This window comes from Myotis davidii, unplaced genomic scaffold (genome assembly GCF_000327345.1).
Source record: "Myotis davidii unplaced genomic scaffold, ASM32734v1 scaffold753, whole genome shotgun sequence".
Classification (NCBI taxonomy): domain Eukaryota; kingdom Metazoa; phylum Chordata; class Mammalia; order Chiroptera; family Vespertilionidae; genus Myotis; species Myotis davidii.
In genome coordinates this window covers 1,596,658-1,614,744 of record NW_006286231.1, presented here as the reverse complement: position 1 = coordinate 1,614,744, position 18,087 = coordinate 1,596,658, and the positions used below count along the sequence as shown (strand labels likewise).

At 40.7% G+C, this 18,087-nt stretch overlaps 1 protein-coding gene across 1 annotated transcript in view; it reads left to right on the top strand.

The window, feature by feature from the left end:
* NEB (nebulin) overlaps nt 1-18,087 on the top strand; it is a 198,617-nt gene that overhangs the window by 43,972 nt on the left and 136,558 nt on the right. The window contains 12 exon segments of the mRNA XM_015559803.1: nt 1,381-1,692; nt 1,798-2,004; nt 4,058-4,162; nt 5,031-5,138; nt 7,297-7,608; nt 8,606-8,812; nt 10,655-10,759; nt 12,624-12,731; nt 14,082-14,393; nt 14,943-15,149; nt 16,209-16,451; nt 17,073-17,384. Of these exon segments, the coding sequence (XP_015415289.1) occupies nt 1,381-1,692; nt 1,798-2,004; nt 4,058-4,162; nt 5,031-5,138; nt 7,297-7,608; nt 8,606-8,812; nt 10,655-10,759; nt 12,624-12,731; nt 14,082-14,393; nt 14,943-15,149; nt 16,209-16,451; nt 17,073-17,384 (2,538 nt within the window).

Genomic DNA, 18,087 nt, shown 5'->3' with positions numbered 1-18,087 from the left:
TTCTGATCACTGTCAGTGGCAGGGGGCTTCTTCCTGCTTTCCCTTTCGCCTCCCTGCATTGTGCGTACATATGCAAATTAACCGCCATCTTGTTGGCAGTTAACTGCCAATCTTAGTTAATTTGCATATAGCCCTGATTAGCCAATGAAAAGAGTAGCTTGTACGCCAATTACCATTTTTCTCTTTTATTAGTGTAGATAACAGCCTCCTAATGTAAAATTTTGTCTCAAAACTTGCTTAACTTATATGAGTTCTCCATTGCTTCTACAGATGATGACTCTGCTTCAATTTTTATAGCCTCCAATTGTCAGTCATTAGATTCCATTACAGTTAGGAACTTTGTTTCTTTAGCTGTCTTGCTTTTACCCTGCTGCGAACTGAAGCCCCTTTGCTCTTAAATTTAAACACAGTGGACTCAGGCCCCCACCTGTTGTCCTGTAGGAAGTGGGATACCCTTCCTGTACCTGCAGTTGTCCTGAGGCTTCTGTGTTGTGATTCCCTGTCTCCTGGTTTGTTAATGATGGTATTGCTCTGGCTTCCTGGCTTCTCCTTCCCCGGATTTACTTCTTTCTGCTCTGCATGATCCAGGGACTGAACACAGCCCCCTGCTTTTGATTTCCCCCCAGTCCCAAGCACAACGTCACTGACTGTTTGAAAGGAAATTGACATTGCACCAGGGTAAATACGTGACAGTTGAGGAATAAACGCCTGTGTCCTAAAGGCCCTGCCGTCCAGAATTTCTCACTGATCCTCTTCCTCTGTGGGTGGCTTCCTCCCGTCTCCCCTCCCCAGCTCCTCCTCCTTCCCGTCCCCCGCCCTTCTCCCGCCCCATACACACAAACCTTCCCTCACATCTCTGCTTCTCGGTTTCCCAGGTTTCTTCCCAGGTCTCCCCAAGGAAGTTCAGTTCTCCTCACTATTATTCAGAGCCAATTAGTGTTTACACTACTGGCTCTAGGTCTCCCTTTGAATATGCAGACTCATTAAAATTCTGCTACCACCGCTACAATTCTAATCAAACAGCCAGCTCTTTGGGATCTTCTTTAGCAGTGCAACGTCATTGGTAGAGATTGTGAAATATTTATCTTTTCATTTGTCTCTCTCAAGTATCTAAGTGGGAAGGAAGTTATTTTACTTTGTCATTGATATGAATAGTGATACCCCTACTCCAATCTTGCTGGGGTAGCAGAAAAAGCTATAGACAATCAAATGGGCTCAAAATAGCATTTTAATTTTACCTGGCTACTTACAAGCGAGTATCTACTTGTTTGGTAATTGAAGTAATTTCTGGAAAGCCCAATTGCTTCAAACCATGGTCTCATTGCTCAGTAAAATCTTCATTGATACATTTTAAAATATGCCCACTTTTGTTTCTAATAGGTTCAGTACAAAAAAGATTATGAAAAGGCCAAAGGGAAAATGGTTGGCTTCCAAAGTCTCCAAGATGATCCTAAACTGGTTCATTATATGAATGTAGCCAAGATACAATCGGACCGGGTATATAAAAATGACTATGAGAAGACAAAGACGAAATTCAACATACCCCACGATATGTTCAATGTCGTGGCAGCTAAGAAAGCTCAGGATATCGTCAGCAATACCAACTATAAGCACCCACTCCATCATTACACCTACCTGCCTGATGCCATGGACCTGGAGTTGTCTAAAAATATGATGCACATACAGAGCGATGTAAGTGACATTTACTTCACAAGACAATCTCTCTTCAAGGTCAGAGCCTGCACGAGAGAAGCCCTTTCCTGGGGCGCTCACTCCTCTTTTTTCCCTTTGCCGTAGAATGTCTACAAGGAAGACTACAACACCTGGATGAAAGGCATCGGCTGGATACCTATTGGGAGTCTGGATGTAGAAAAAGTCAAAAAGGCGGGTAATGCCCTGAGTGAAAAGAAGTACAGGCAGCATCCAGACACCCTCAAATTCACCAGCATCGTGGACTCCCCAGTTATGGTCCAAGCAAAGCAGAACACACAGCAAGTCAGTGATGTGAGTACAACAAAACAGAGGGTGCGAAGGATGGAGGGAGGATTCAAGAAAATAAATATTGACCCACTTAAAAAAATTCTCCTGAGCTAAAATCTTTTCCTTAATTTAAAATTAATAATTACAATCCTTTTTAGCTTGATCACTAATGTTTTCTTTTCCTTTTATCTTGGCTTTTACCTTCCTTTTTGAAACCTCTTCCTCTTTAACTACCTTGAAATACTGTGTTATTGGATAAATTGACATGGTGCAAAAAATTCTACTCTACTACTACTACTACTACTACTACTACACACACATACACACACACACACACACTAACCTTAAGCTTAAATCCTAGACACTTTATTGTGGCAAATTTATCATATCCAATTCTATATTAAGTTCCTTATATTTAGTGTTTATATATAATACAGGGAAATAATACACATGAGTATATTATTTTGCACCTCATTTCACCATAGATAATTATTATAGAGACTTTCTTTTTAACTTATGTCTTGGTGGAGATTAGTATATTGCCTGCCTGTCCAAAATTCATATATATAATCTGACTAAAATCAAACCTCATGGAAAGACTGGTGTATAGAAGAGTCAAAGAAACATCAAAAGCACACATTCATTAATTCGTTGAATGAGTGTTTTTGAACACCTTCCATGTGCCAGGCACTGAATTATGTGATGATTGTACAAAGATTAAGTAGACAAGGATTAGTGGGATATAAGCTATAACAAGAATATAGGACAAGAGTATAAGAAAGTCGTGGGTAGAACAGCATTGCCACACAGAGAAATGAATGCTACAGGAGACACACGTGCTCAGTAACTCAAGGGAAGAGGTAACTGCCTACTAGAGTTTCCCTAGCAAATTCGGGAAGGAAAAGCATGACAGTGAAGAAGTAATGAACGGAAGAGCAGGAAGTGCTCAGGATTATAACCTGATCATTGAGGGTTTTGTATGCCAATTTGTAGTCTAGACATTATGGGGTAAGTAGCAAGATGTATTGCATATTTTTAATTCATGGAGTTGCATTATCATGTCTGTGTTTTAAATCTGACAAAAAGTACAGAGGCTGTATTGGAGAGGGAGAGATTGGAAAAAGAAGGTGAATTAGAAAGCTGTTACAGACACCCAACAGAAGGCTTACTTGGACTTTAAGGCAGTAGTGATGGGAAAGGAGGTGTTTAGAAAGTAGAATTGATGAGAGTCTGTGAATGCTTAGAAGTGGTTTCTAAAGTCAGTGAGGAAGTAAGGATAGCTCTGGGATTCTTAGAAGAATTTACTACTATTTGAGGATTCACTTAGATATCAGCGACCTCAGACTTTATGTGTGATACATACACACCAGTTTACACATGATGTTCTATATAGACGTGCCTGGGAAGTGGAGGTATGTATGATAAATAACAATGGAGAGACTGAAAATCTCCTTGTGATTCCTGTTCTAGCTCAGTTTTAGAAAACTGAGCAATTTCTTTCATTTTTATTACCAAGAAGAGGATATAATATGATGTCTTTAAAATGATGAGCTAGGGTAAATCCAAAATGGTAAATATTTTGAGTGCACTGGATTTATGTGTAAGCACCTTCATTTAAAGAGAAAAATTATTATATGCTTTTACTTGTACAATTATAATTGGAAAGTTTTAAGCAGAAGTGAAAGACATTCTAACCATCATTTTCTCTCTAAAAATAACAAACCCAAACCAAAACAACATAAGACTCTAAGAACTATTAGCTCCTCTAGCAAAGAATGAACTTTGCTGGCTTTGGTATAGTTCACGCTAGAACCTATTTTTCATTTATCTTTGGCAGTAAATTATTTCTATTCTCTTAAGGATTCTTTCTCTCTATTATAATACACAGAGTTGTTGGCTCTTCCTAAAGACAACAAGATGCTTGAGTTTCTGAAAAACAGGAAAATACCTTTGATACTTTTGCACAATAGAAATGGTGGGGATTGTGCTAGGAATAACCCCTTTAAGCATGTCACGAATGCATTTTCCTGTTGGTACTATTTGTAATGCCTTTTGTTATTGTGGCTGTGTGTTGCAGATCTTATACAAAGCTAAAGGAGAAGATGTGAAGCATAAATACACGATGAGTTCTGATCTTCCTCAGTTTCTACAGGCCAAGTGCAATGCTTACAATATAAGTGATGTAAGTAGGCTCTTTGATGGGGTGTGAAATACAGAACTGGTGATAAAATAATAGAATTTTAAGGTATGATGGGACCTTGACAATTACTTAGGTCAGCTTTCCACACGGTCTCGGTTGCAGCCTGGCCTGTGATGATGGTTCTGTACCTCTGAGTTGGCCTTTTAAAACGTAGGACAACTTTAAAGAATTCTTCTTCTCCTCCTCCTCCTCCACCTCCTCCTCCTCCTCCCCCTCCTTCTTCTTCTGTACTGAATTTATTGAGGTGACATTGGTTAATAAAGTTATAGGTTTCTGTATTTGGTATCGTGTGTTCACCATTCCAAGTCAAGTCTCCTTCCATCACCATTTATCCCCCTGTATCCTCTTCTACTGCCCCACCCCCCTTTTCCCCTGACCATCACCATAAAGGATTCTTCTTTATGTAGAGCTTAACATCTAGCTCTCTAAACCTCCAATTAGTTTTCCTAATTTTTGCATGTGGAGGAGGTTACTATCCTCCAGAGAAATAAGAATAAAGAAAATCCTAGATCTTACCACCAGACCTTCCCTTGACCTTTCCATAAGACTGAACAACTTCATTTTCTCCAGCTGGTCCTCACATACCCTGGCCTCCAGAACCTTTATTGGATCCTCAAACTGGACCCACTCCAGTTTCTCATGTCCCTCTTCAATATGTGCCCAAACCAGGTCTGGGTGAATAATTAGTGCAGAGCCCAGTAAGTCCATGCTATGTGAAATGTGACGTTTTGCTCTAGGAGTTTCTTTTAGCTTCCCTCTGCAGAGGGATAGAACAATCCCAGCTGTTGAGGAATCACTTCAGTGGATGAATACACAGCATGCTGACGTCCCGTTTCTTCTTCTGTCCCAGGTCTGTTATAAACGGGACTGGCATGACTTAATAGCCAAGGGCAACAATGTGCTGGGAGATGCTATTCCCATCGCTGCAGCCAAAGCGTCAAGAAACATTGCCAGTGATGTGAGTACACGTTCTAGGTGACATCTGGGTGATAGCCTTTTTAAAAAGTAAATAGATGTGTGCTTGTTTAAATGCGATCACATTGAAAACAAGATGTTGAATTCATGACATTCAAACTCTGCACAAAATAGTGTTTTGAGAAACTGTCACTTTTCCATGTTTTGTGATTCTTTTTACTTGACCCCACTTGGTAGAGCTGTCATAATCCTGACAGCAGCTTCTCCCTGATTCATATCCCAAATTACCTCCCCTGACACCTTCCCTGACAGCCGCATTTATTTTCGGTGAGAACATCCTGACTGACACTAACACATTAAATTCAGGTGCCTGCCTGCATTGTAATTGCATTAAGACGATTGAAAAGATGTTCTATAAAATGTACAGATTTTATTTTTGGTTTTTTTGTTTTGAATTTATTAACAAAATTATACAGGTTTCAGGTGCACAGTTCCACAACACATCATCTGTACACTGTACTGAGTGCTCATCACTCCAAGTCAAGTGCCTTCCATCACCATTTATCCCCCCTTTACCTTCTTCTGCCTCCCCCCAGCCCCTCCCTGCTGGCAATCACCATTTTATAAATCCAATGGGCAAGGAACCACTTTTCTAGAATGTAATTTTGATTTATGTAATCGATGCCCATTTTATCTATAACAGAAACAGCATACACTTATTCTTCTTCCCATAACTGAAAAACAACATTTTCACAAAGCATACCCCCTCTCCCTTCATATCTGTCCCCCTCCCCCACTGCAGACTTCACTGTTACACACCATTCCAAAGACTACAATCTTGGTTTGAGGAGAGAAGAAGGAAACCACACATGTGTGCAGGCCACAGGGGAGATGGGTGTAAGAATTCTAGAGCTTTTTCTTGTAGGGCTGCTACTGAAAACAGCTCCTCAGAGATGTGCACATCATTGTGAAATGCATTTCTAGTTTTAGGAGGAAGTGAAAGTCTAAAGCATGACATTCTCTTCTCTTTTTTTGTAAGCACTTGCACCGAGCTTTTCCTAACATGCCTAGAGATTACTTGATAATCCTTTTGCCTGCCAAACTCCTGTTGATAAATCGGTGCTTAAACAGCAGAAGCTGCGTATCTGCAGAGTTTAGGTGGATTTGAATTCTTTTATGTGGAAATTGAGGCTTTGACCTGTTACATACAGTGTAGCTCAATCTACACCACATTGCCGATCCTAGCAGTGAGAGATTTGGGACAGCACAGCTTTTAGATATCTACTGGTGGGGAAAGCTCATAGTGGTCCCTGCCCTCAGTGTAGTTCAGGGGTCCTCAAACTACGGCCCGCGGGCCACATGCAAATACAAATATTGTATTTGTTCCCGTTTTGTTTTTTTACTTCAAAATAAGATATGTGCAGTGTGCATAGGAATTTGTTCATAGTTTTTTTAAAACTATAGTCCAGACCTCCAATGGTCTGAGGGACAGTGAACTGTCCCCCTGTTTAAAAAGTTTGAGGACCCCTGGACTGTAGTTCCTTTACTCATCTTAGCTGCTTCAGGAGAGGAGCTGCTGAGGACTGGGGTGGGTGAAGACTCAGCTACTTACCAGTGCAGCATCTAAACTGATGCTCCCTATTAGGTCAACCTGAGACAGAAATCACAGTAATGATTTCCTCCCCCACCCCAAGACGATCTGAGTGCAAACATCTCACATGTAGAGTTTTATTAGAGTTTCTTCTGCACCTGTTGTTTACCTATTACTAGGCCATTCGGAACAGAAAATGGGAGGTTTTCTCAATAATTTCTAATAATCTGTGATGTGCAATAATATAATGGATTAGGTGAATTCACATTGCTAGAAAACCAGGAGATATGGGCCTTACATTTGGAACATGTCATGTTTATAGTAAGTGTGAAAATTCAGTTGGCTTTAAGTAAAGTTCTAAATGCAAGTCATCTATAGTATTGATAACAAAGAAAAGAAACTGGTCCTGAGTGTATCATGACACCCACTATAACACAGAAGTGATGGAAATAAATACTATCACTCTGAACTTTCTGGGGAGTGTGTGTGTGTGTGTGTGTGTGTGTGTGTAGGGGGCGGGGAATATGGTTTGCTTTTGTGTGTGAATAGAGCTGCTACACCTACTAGTATCATTGCCTAGGACTTTGCTAACCAAGTTCCGCCTCTGCAGTATAAATACAAGGAAGCTTATGAGAAGGCCAAGGGCAAGCATGTGGGTTTTAGAAGCCTCCAGGATGATCCCAAGCTGGTCCATTATATGAACGTAGCCAAGCTGCAATCTGATCGTGAATACAGGAAGAACTATGAGAACACCAAAACCAGCTACCATACCCCTGGGGACATGGTTAGCATCACAGCCGCCAAGATGGCCCAGGATGTTGTTACCAACGTCAATTATAAACAACCGATACATCATTACACATACCTACCTGATGCCATGAGTGTCCAGCACACCAGGAACGCGAATCAAATTCAGAGTGATGTAAGTATGTAGGACAGAGCAGACCCAGAGAAGCTGGTACTTAAGGGATAATCTTTTCTTCCTACTTTAGTAGACTTCACAATACAGTAAGATATTTGGGGGGGAAATGTACTTTAAAATAAACAGTCATTATTGAAAGATTAACAAAGGCATGGTGGACAAGCTGTGTTTTTGCTGGCTTTCTGCACTCCTACTGTCGCCATTGACATTGCCTTTATTAACTTCTGGGTCACAGAGAAAGCCATATTCCACTAAGTCGATAAGCCACCTTAATCCTCAGCAAGAGGAAATGGTTGCTCCTGGGGTGCTTTCTTTAATGGTGATACGTATAAGGCAAAATAGGAGCATTCTTTATTCTTTCTGAATTCAGCAAAGTTATTTTTTGACTTTTTTTAAAAAAAAACAGAACTCAAGGTCACACTCTCCTGCATGTAAATCTGTGTGATGAGTCATCTAAAATGAGCCAGGAAGGCTTTGTGACTGCAGCATGATTCACGGGGAGCTGCGGAGGGAGGTGTTTAATATTCAGGGCTTTTCCTTCCGCGGGATCCAGATGTCTATAAGAATCGTCCTCTGTGAAGGGAAGAAACGGCGTTCCTTTATTGTGGCTCAATGCAATGTCTCTCCCCAGCTGAGATCAGGAAGAGCCTAGGTGGACAGTGTGGGTGAAATTCAAAGTTGGGGAGTTTTCAGTGAAATCAAAAGGAAAGCCCAATTTATTGTCAAAAGAGACAATATTTTTTCAGCAGTAGCCGTGGAAATATGTGGCCCAGATCCTCTCTGTGTTGTATAATGCCCCCAAACAACAGCACTGCTGTTTCTCATTACCAAACTCTGGGTGAGAAGCTCCGTGACAGACATAACCATACCTTCCACTACGGACGGGAGCGAGTTGAAACGGTTGCCATTCATTTCCCCTGCAGAGGATTGCAGATTGCACAACCAGTGCTTGGCTGTCCTCTGGGACCTCTCCTCATATGAGCTTGCTCTTTTACAGAATGTGTATAAGGACGACTATAACACCTTCTTCAAGGGCATTGGCTGGATCCCTATTGGTTCCCTGGAGGTTGAGAAGGCCAAGAAAGCAGGCGATGCATTAAATGAGAGGAAGTACCGACAGCACCCAGATACCATCAAGTTCACAAGCGTGCCCGATTCCATGGGCATGGTTCTGGCTCAGCAGAACACGAAGCAGCTGAGTGACGTAAGTGGCTTCCCTTCGGAAGGGTGTGTTGATGAATGGCCCCGTGATAAGCCACTTCACACCCTTCTTAATTCGCTACGTGAGACTGCATCTATGTTAGCAAATCAGCTGCTTTCAGAGGGCATGATCAAAAGGTTGTACTTTTGAAGCACCTTTAAACTTGAACATCGGTAGAACTGGGAGGGGAGAAGGAGACTTCCAAATCTGCTTTATTTTCCCAAAGTGGAGAGTCTGTGCTATTCTTGAGACGTATGGAATGAAATTAGTATTATTATCTATCACTCGGTCTGAATTGCAGACCAAGCTATTTTATTGCTCTGAGTTGCAACAGTTCTACTTAGCTTCCCAGGGAAAGGGCATAATAACGTCCTCCTCCCCGGGCACAATAGCTGGATGTTGTGAGAGGCAATCTAGAGAGAGGCCTCTGGGAAGGAGATAAGCAGTTTACTTCCAGAATCATCGGGAGTCACCTCTCTGAGCTCAGGTCTCGCTGGACCCTTAGTCTTAGTCAGAGGCTAATTGCAATACTCAGTGCTTCACCTCATTTGGTAATGTCAGAGTTCTCTTAAAAGACCTCCACCCGAAAGAGGGAGGTAAGTAAAAAGCAAAGAAGGGAAGACTGTGTTTTTAGCCCCTGGCTTCACCACTGATGCCTCTCTGTGTGAACCCTGCACCCAACACCTCTGCTGAGTCAGTCTCCTAGATCTCTCAGCCGTCCTGTCCAATACCTCTCTGTCTTTCAGCCACCACCAGCCTAGTTCTGGCCCCATATCTCTCCTGTGGACAACTATAGTCATCTGGTATCTGGAGTCCATGCCCAAGGCACATACTACAACCAGAGAGACCATCTTAGCTCAAATCACATGCCTCTTATAGTTAAAACCCCTTAGTAACTCTTGAACTGAAAATAAAATCTAAACATATTAACTCATCTGGGAGGCCCTACTCCCCATCCTGTCTGAGCTCTGGCCCTCCTCAGCCCCTCCAGCCCCGTAACTCCAGCCCCTGTAACCCAGGGCTGCCTTCGGGGCCTCTCAGGCCACACCCTTTCCAGACTCAGGGCCCTGAATGCTCTTCTTCTGCTTGGACCCCTCCCTTATCTTCAATTACCTCCTTAGAGAGCCTTTGTTGACCACCCTTGTTTCTTTCCTAAAGTTATTTTATTTACAACACATCATAAATTCTAACTCTACCTTGTAATTCATGTGTTTATTCTCTGTCTCTTCTACTGGTCTGTAAGCTCCAAAAGTACAGGTCTGCCCTTTTCAACCCTTTAAACACAGAACCTACCACCTTACTTGGCCCACAGCGCTGTCTAATAATTATTGGTGAAATGAGCCAATGACTACACTACTAATAACCCCTCTGTAAGATAGTTTAGGTATTTGCCTTATATAGGCACACCTCATTTTATTATGCTTTTTTATGCTTCGAAGATACTGGGTTTTCTACAAATGGAAGGTAATACCCTCCACCAACAAAAAGATTAGGACTCACTGAAGACTCAGATGATGATTAGCATTTTTTTAAGCAATAAAGCCTTTTTAAATTAAGGTATAAACATTGGTTTTTAGACATAGTGCTATTGTACACTTCATAAATTATAGTATAGGGTAAATATACCTGTTATGTGCACTGGGAAACCAGAAAATTCATGTGACTCACTTTACTGTGATACTCACTTGATTGCAGTGGTCTGGAACTTAACCCACAATATCAGTGGGGTAGGCCTACGTATGGAAAAACACAAATGACAGTCTTGCTTTTTAAGGGAGTATGTGCTTAAGGAAACCTACATTTTGTCGGCTAATGGTGTTTGCATGCTGCCTCCTTTGTTTTTAGTTGAACTACAAGGTAGAGGGGGAGAAACTGAAGCACAAGTACACGATAGACCCCGAATTGCCTCAGTTTATTCAAGCCAAGGTCAACGCCCTCAACATGAGCGATGTGAGTACTTTCCCTGGTGATAGCCTAACATTGCTAATGGGGGCCTTTCCTTTCCAGTTCTGGGTAACGGTTGAACTTAGAATTTTAAGGGAAATAAACTGAGTTGGGCCCTATTGAATTTCTCTTAGAGAAGGTCATAGAGAAGCTGTGACTTCCAGTTGGCCCTTAGCTGGACCCCCGGGCAATTGCAGGCTATTCACCCACTCCCCTGTCCTAGGAATGTATGTTCTGCCTATTTCCACAATGGGAGCCATTTTCAAGGCCATGGCCTTACGAGAGCAATGTGTTGTTGAGACCACCTGGATGGTATGAGTGCCTAAACCCTGTTAGGGTCTCTATATAAACTCTTAAGATTCTGGCAGGTGGGTGTGGAGATCTACTATGCGGCTACCGAAGACAGACCTCATACATAGGCTCCCTTGCTTATGTACCTACCAATCTAGAGTGACCTGCCTCTTTCTTCAGTCCCTCCTTGCCCTCTGTGTACAGAGGCCAATCAACAGTCCTCAGATCAGACTCTTATTCTATATAATAAAAGGTTAATGTGCAAATTGACTGAATGGAACGACCAGTTGCTATGATGTGCCCTGACCACCGGGGGGCAAATGCTCAATGCAGGAGCTTCCCCCTGGTGGTGAGTGCACTCCCACAGGGGGAGCACCGCTTAGCCAGAAGTCCTGAGCCAGGCTTACAGCTGGCGAGCGCAGTGGCAGTGAGGGGAGCCTCTCCCACCTTCATGGTAGTGCTAAGGATGTCCAACTGATATCAATCAGACATCACCTGAGGGCTCCTGGACTGCGAGAGGGTGCAGGCTGGGCTGAGGGATCCCTCCACACACAAGTGTATGAATTTCATGCACCAGGCCTCTAGTTATAGAATATGAGGCTACCATAACATTTCATTTAATGCAGGCTTTTCCAAACTATGGGCTATGACTCATTAGTGAGTTATAAAATCAATCTAGTAGGTTGTGTTCCATTAAAAAAAAAAAAGAACAAAATGGGATAGCCAAGATAGGAAAATACAGTAGTGCATAGTCTGTAGTAAGGTTAATTTTGCTTTATTTAACTTTTGTTTCAGTTATTTGATAAAACTTCTAAAAAATGTTTACTGTCATTTTCTTTAGAAACTCATTTTGTATGTAACGAACATCTCTCTCAGGTAGTCTAGATATCTAATTGGTAGTGATGTTTAAATTTACTCTTATGAATTGTTTCCTTTTGCTTGGGTTGTTTTTTTTTTTAAGTTGGTAAATTCTAATTTAAAAACATAATCAAACCTTAAGAAAAGTGTTAATTTCTTAAAAGATACCTTAGTCACTCTTCCTAAATTTTTAGCCTCTCTGGATCTCCAAATAAACATTTTTTTGGTGCTCATTTCTATGCTTTTGGTTTACTTAGAATTTTTCTCTGCTGTTATAAGTAATATTTAAACATGAAGGTCAATTAAAACTGGATGGTAATACATCTGAAATTTTAATTTTAATATTAAATGCCTTTCTGTAAATTAAAATGTTTTATTATTAAAAGTATAAGAAAATAAAACTATTACATGCTTATAACAGAAAAGTTGGAATTATGAAAAAATTAAAATCTGTCATTCCACATTTAAAGCATTACATTTCAGTTGCTTTGTTATGCCAACATACACATTTTTAGAGCAGTTGAGATCATACTGTGTAGTTACTGATGTTTTTTAAAAAGGCTCTGATAGATACATAAAAGATGAACTAATAGCCCCAACTCCGCAAATTCTCTCAATAGAAAGGTGTAAAGTATGACATGTTTTATAAGAAAGATTTTGGCATCTTGTTTCATTCTTTTAATTTTGTTAAATAATAAAATAATATTTCTTTTTTTTCAAGGCTTATTATAAAGCAGACTGGAAGAAAACTCTCGCTAAGGGTTATGATTTGAGAACAGATGCTATTCCAATTGTTGCTGCAAAAAGTTCAAGAAATATTGCTAGTGATGTAAGTCTAATTTGAAAACAGTAAACTTTATATTTTCAAAATCTTCACATAGAGGCTATATGAACTATATATTAGAAACAAAATTAAAAAGCTATGATATTAAAATACTTTTCTAGTAACAATGATTTTTTTACACTGCTTCACTTTAAAATATTTAAAAACTCAATACAATTGTTACAAATAAGAAAATTATTTTTTAAAACTGTAAAATATTTGAAACTTTCATTGTTATGAACTTGAAAACTGATTTTTATTTTGTCAAGAAAGAAAAAGCTTTCGTATACTAAAATGTCACTAAATTGGAAATGTCTCCAACTGTTTTAAAAAATACAATTTTTATTTTATTTTTAAATCCTTATTTGAGGATTTTTTTTCTATTGATTTTTAGAAAGAGTGGAAGGGAGGGAGAGAGAGAGAGAGAGAGAGAGAGAGAGAATTAATTGGTTGCCTGCCACACCTACCCTGAATGACCAGGGATGGGGACCAAACCTACAACTGAGGTGAGTGCCCTTGACTGGGAATTGAACCTGCAACCATTTGGTGTGAGGGCTGATACTCTAACCACTGAGAAAACACGCCAGGGCAAGAATACAATTTTTAAATACTATAATTTCCACACAAAAATTGATGAAATATGAAAATCCAGGCAGAATTATAGATTCAAATGAGATGATTTTAGTTATATACTGAATTCAATTTAACACATTAATTTATAATTTTATATGAATTAATATAATATGTTGATAGAGTTAAAAACTCTATCATTTGTAGTCCCATAAACTAATTTGTATAAGGGCATTGCAAAAATTTACTCAGGATTATGCAAAGACTTTATAAGATAATGCAAAGTAACACTGGAAACATATAATAAAAAAAATACACCACCTAGTGTGGCTCAGTGGTTGAGTGTCAACCCATACACCAAGAGGTCACCAGTGCAATTCCCAGTCAGGACACATGTCTGGGTTTCAGGCTCAATCTCCAGTAGGGCATGGAGGAAGCAGGAGATCATGTCTCTCTCATCAATGTTTCTCTCTCCCCATCTCCCTTCCTCTCTCTACCAAATCCTTAATAAGTAAAAATTTCAGGAACCTTTGAACATATTCAAAGAATCTATTTATGAATAATCTGGGTATAAACTATAAATTATTCCATTCTTGATTATCTTCAGAGCATGTTTAAAGACCATCCATTAAAAATTCTTTGCTAGTTGTTTCTTTAACAATGTTAAAACACTAGATTCAGAATGGATTTATCTATTGCTTAATTTTTTAGCTAAATGCAGTTTAATACTTTAGTATTTCCTACTCTACCCTATCAAACTTCTGTCTGCCCTTCTATTTCATATAGTTCAAATATAAACAGGCCCACGAGAAAGCCAAAGGCAAGCAAATTGGATTTCGTAGTCTTCAGGATGATCCCAAACTGGTTCACTACATGAATGTAGCCAAAATGCAGTCAGAGCGTGAGTACAAAAAGGGCTATGAAGCCAGCAAGACCAGGTACCACACACCCTTGGATATGTTCAGTGTGACGGCGGCCAAGAAATCTCAGGAGGTTGCTACCAACACCAACTACAGACAACCCTTCCACAACTACACTCTGCTGCCCGATGCCATGAATGTGGAGCATTCCAAGAACGCGATGCAGATTCAAAGCGATGTATGTAACAATCGGCAGATTGTTGGCATAGAATTATTCATTTCTAGTTGGCAGGGGGGAAGAACAAGAAATAGGCAATTCCACTCACTCCACCCTACACCTGGCTAGGCTCACTATAATTAGGGGTCCTCTCCAGAATTTGGAGTTTTAGGCTTTTACTCATTTAAACTATATGTAGCTTCCTTTGGGGGTTACTATATACATATTTTAGAACTTTGGATGTTGTACCCAATATATGATGTATCCTTAAAAAATAGAATCAAATGAGTACTTTATAATGTGTTTTCTAGTGCAAAATTCTGTTCACTATCACCCCAAGAAAGTTAAATTTTTAAAGGAATTATTGGGTCAGGATTTCTTGATAGATACCACCATGAATGTAATAGCTTTTATAATTAATTGTTTTCCAAAAGATAATAGGGAATAAAAAGCCAGTTATTCTCCCCCAGCTCCTTTTTTCTTTCTTTTTGATAATGATTGAATCCTCTAACTAAAGAAACCCATGCCCTGACTCTTTTTGAATTCAAATTTTCCTTTTATATTGTAAAGAATCTATACAAATCCGACTTCACCAACTGGATGAAAGGGATTGGCTGGGTCCCCATAGATTCCCTAGAAGTGGAGAAGGCAAAGAAAGCAGGAGAGATTCTTAGCGAGAGGAAGTATCGCCAGCACCCTGAGAAGCTGAAGTTCACGTACTCCATGGACACAATGGAACAAGAACTTAATAAGAGTAACAAACTGACTATGGATAAGGTAAGAACTCACCTCCTGGCCTCAGCCCCAGAACCCTGAGTGCTCATGCCCTTGAGCCTGGTGCTGCTACGATGACCTCTGTCGGCATTTTAATCTTTCTGATGGTCCTGGTGGTGGTGGTGGTGGTGGTGGTAGGAGGGGCATTCTGTATCTTTTGTCATGTCTAGAGATTCTCAGTTATATTGACCCTTGGGCTGTCAACACCATGCTGAGGGTGGGACAAAAACTAGAAAACGTACATCATGTGGGGTTGAGGCAAGATGTCATTTGTTGTTTCAGTGGAAAAGGATTCCCTCGTGTGATCATTTTCGTCCTCAGCGTGTGCCTAGCCTCATCACCCGGACTCTTTTTGAATTCAAATTTTCCTTTTATATTGTAAAGAATCTATACAAATCCGACTTCACCAACTGGATGAAAGGGATTGGCTGGGTCCCCATAGATTCCCTAGAAGTGGAGAAGGCAAAGAAAGCAGGAGAGATTCTTAGCGAGAGGAAGTATCGCCAGCACCCTGAGAAGCTGAAGTTCACGTACTCCATGGACACAATGGAACAAGAACTTAATAAGAGTAACAAACTGACTATGGATAAGGTAAGAGCTCACCTCCTGGCCTCAGCCCCAGAACCCTCAGAGTGCTCATGCCCTTGAGCCTGGCGCTGCTACGATGACCTCTGTCGGCATTTTCATCTTTCTGATGGCCCTGGTGGTGGTGGTGGTAGGAGGGGCATTCTGTATCTTTTGTCATGTCTAGGGATTCTCAGTTATATTGACTCTTGGGCTGTCAACACCGTGCTGAGGGTGGGACAAAAACTACAAAACCTACATCATGTGGGGTTGAGGCAAGATGGCATTTGTTGTTTCAGTGGAAAAGGATTCCCTTGTGTGATCATTTTCATCCTCAGCATGTGCCTAGCCTCATCACCCACTCCTGCTATTTCACCCATTTTCCAACATCAGAGTTAATTAAGCTTTTCCCCGGGGAGCTGTGAGTCTCTTCCCCTTGCTAGCACTCCCACACACTGGCCCTGCTGTGCAGTCACGTGCCTGCCCTTCTTGTTGTAGAGGCGCTACATTGAGAAATGGAACAAAGACAAGAGAATGTCTGTCTTTTACGTGCCAGAAATCAGGATCCTCATCCTAACCCAAATGAAAAGATGCTGACGCTTTTCTTTCCTTTTTTTCTATTTGATCACTTAGAAACTGTACAAAGCTGGTTGGGAAGAGGAAAAGAAGAAAGGATATGACTTGAGGCCGGATGCCATCTCAATAAAGGCTGCAAGGGCCTCTAGAGACATTGCCAGTGATGTAAGTGCTTCCGCTGGGCTTTCCTTAGGCTGAGCGGAGTTTGTGTGTTTTCAGGAGCTGCAGTCAGCTCTACCCAGGGTTGGTGGGACCATCGTCCCGTGTAACACACAAGCCACGTCCCTTCATTCAGTCCAAGGACCCTCTAATCATTTGTCCATTATTTAAGGTAAAAATTGGGTCTTGTTAAAATAAGTTGCTTTTAAAGTATTCTAATCATTTATAGGCAATTCTAAACAAATATAGAGATGAAGCTATAGATTTTACCTCGGCCACCCCTGACCAGGCTTTTCCTGAATTTAACGATGCAGCATGAAACACTGTGTCTGCAGCCTTTTCTGCTGGTCAGACAGCCGAGTGGGAAGAGCTGCTTTCTACAGCACCCTGGACAGCTGATGTCCGCATTGCTTTCGTTAATTCTGAGATCTCTTTCTTTCCATGGACCTACATCTGGCACGGAATTTGAAATAAAAAGATTTTGCTCCCTGCCCCCTATGAGCTCTTTTCTTTCTAGTTTTAGGGTAGCTCTAAGACTAAACCTATGACAAAGCTGAAGGCATCTCGTTTATTATATTCTCGTTCTTCCACTCTCTTCATCGCCATGTTTGTCTTTTCTGTCTACAGTTCAAATACAAGCAAGCCTACGAACAAGGCAAAGGGAAGCACATTGGCTTCCGGAGCCTGGAGGACGACCCCAAGTTGGTGCACTTCATGCAGGTGGCCAAGATGCAGTCAGACCGGGAGTACAGGAAGGGCTATGAGAAATCCAAGACGTCCTTCCACACGCCCGTGGACATGTTCAGTGTGGTGGCGGCCAAGAAGTCTCAGGAAGTGGCCAGCAACACCAACTACAGGAATGTGATCCACACCTACAACATGCTTCCTGACTCCATGAACTTCGAATTGGCCAAAAACATGATGCAGATTCAAAGTGATGTATGTGACAGCCATGCCATTTGCAGAGCATTTACTCTGGAAAATAAGCAAATCAGTAATGACCATAGTAGTGACATTTTGAAAATCCTAAAAGAAATTCATGCGTAATTTCCCAATAAGGTGTTTCATTTTTTACCTTAGGTTAAATTTATTTATTTATTTTTAACGAAAAGGGATCATTTCTAGAAGAGAAAGTCTTATTTTCTTCCATTATTGCTGTGAGCCTTGTTGGGTGCTGGATTTCGCAATGGCAAATGAAATTTGGTTTCAGAAAGAATGTGTTGAAAGACGTATGTTTAACAAAGAGAGTCAGAGGCATGAAAGGCTCCTGATAGGAGCATGAGGGAAAGCAGAACCTCAGATGATGTGATAGCTCTTGCCTCTCGCTCCCAACCAGCATTCATTTAACTATGTCCAGCTTTTGAGGAGGTGATGGCTGAAGCAGCTTATTAGAATGAGTGTGAGGAAGGCACAGACAGTAGAGAGCCAAGAATTCAGCTATAGAGGACATCTGGTGGCTAGAGAAAGTGAATTTAAATTATAAACCAAAGGCAGGCCCCAAACCTGTATTTCCCTTTGGAAATGTAAAAACTGAGCTATTATCTCATATGTATAATTTTATATATGCCTATGTAATATAACCAATAGATGTAACAAATAGATATATGTAATATATATATTGTTACATAAATATATTACATAT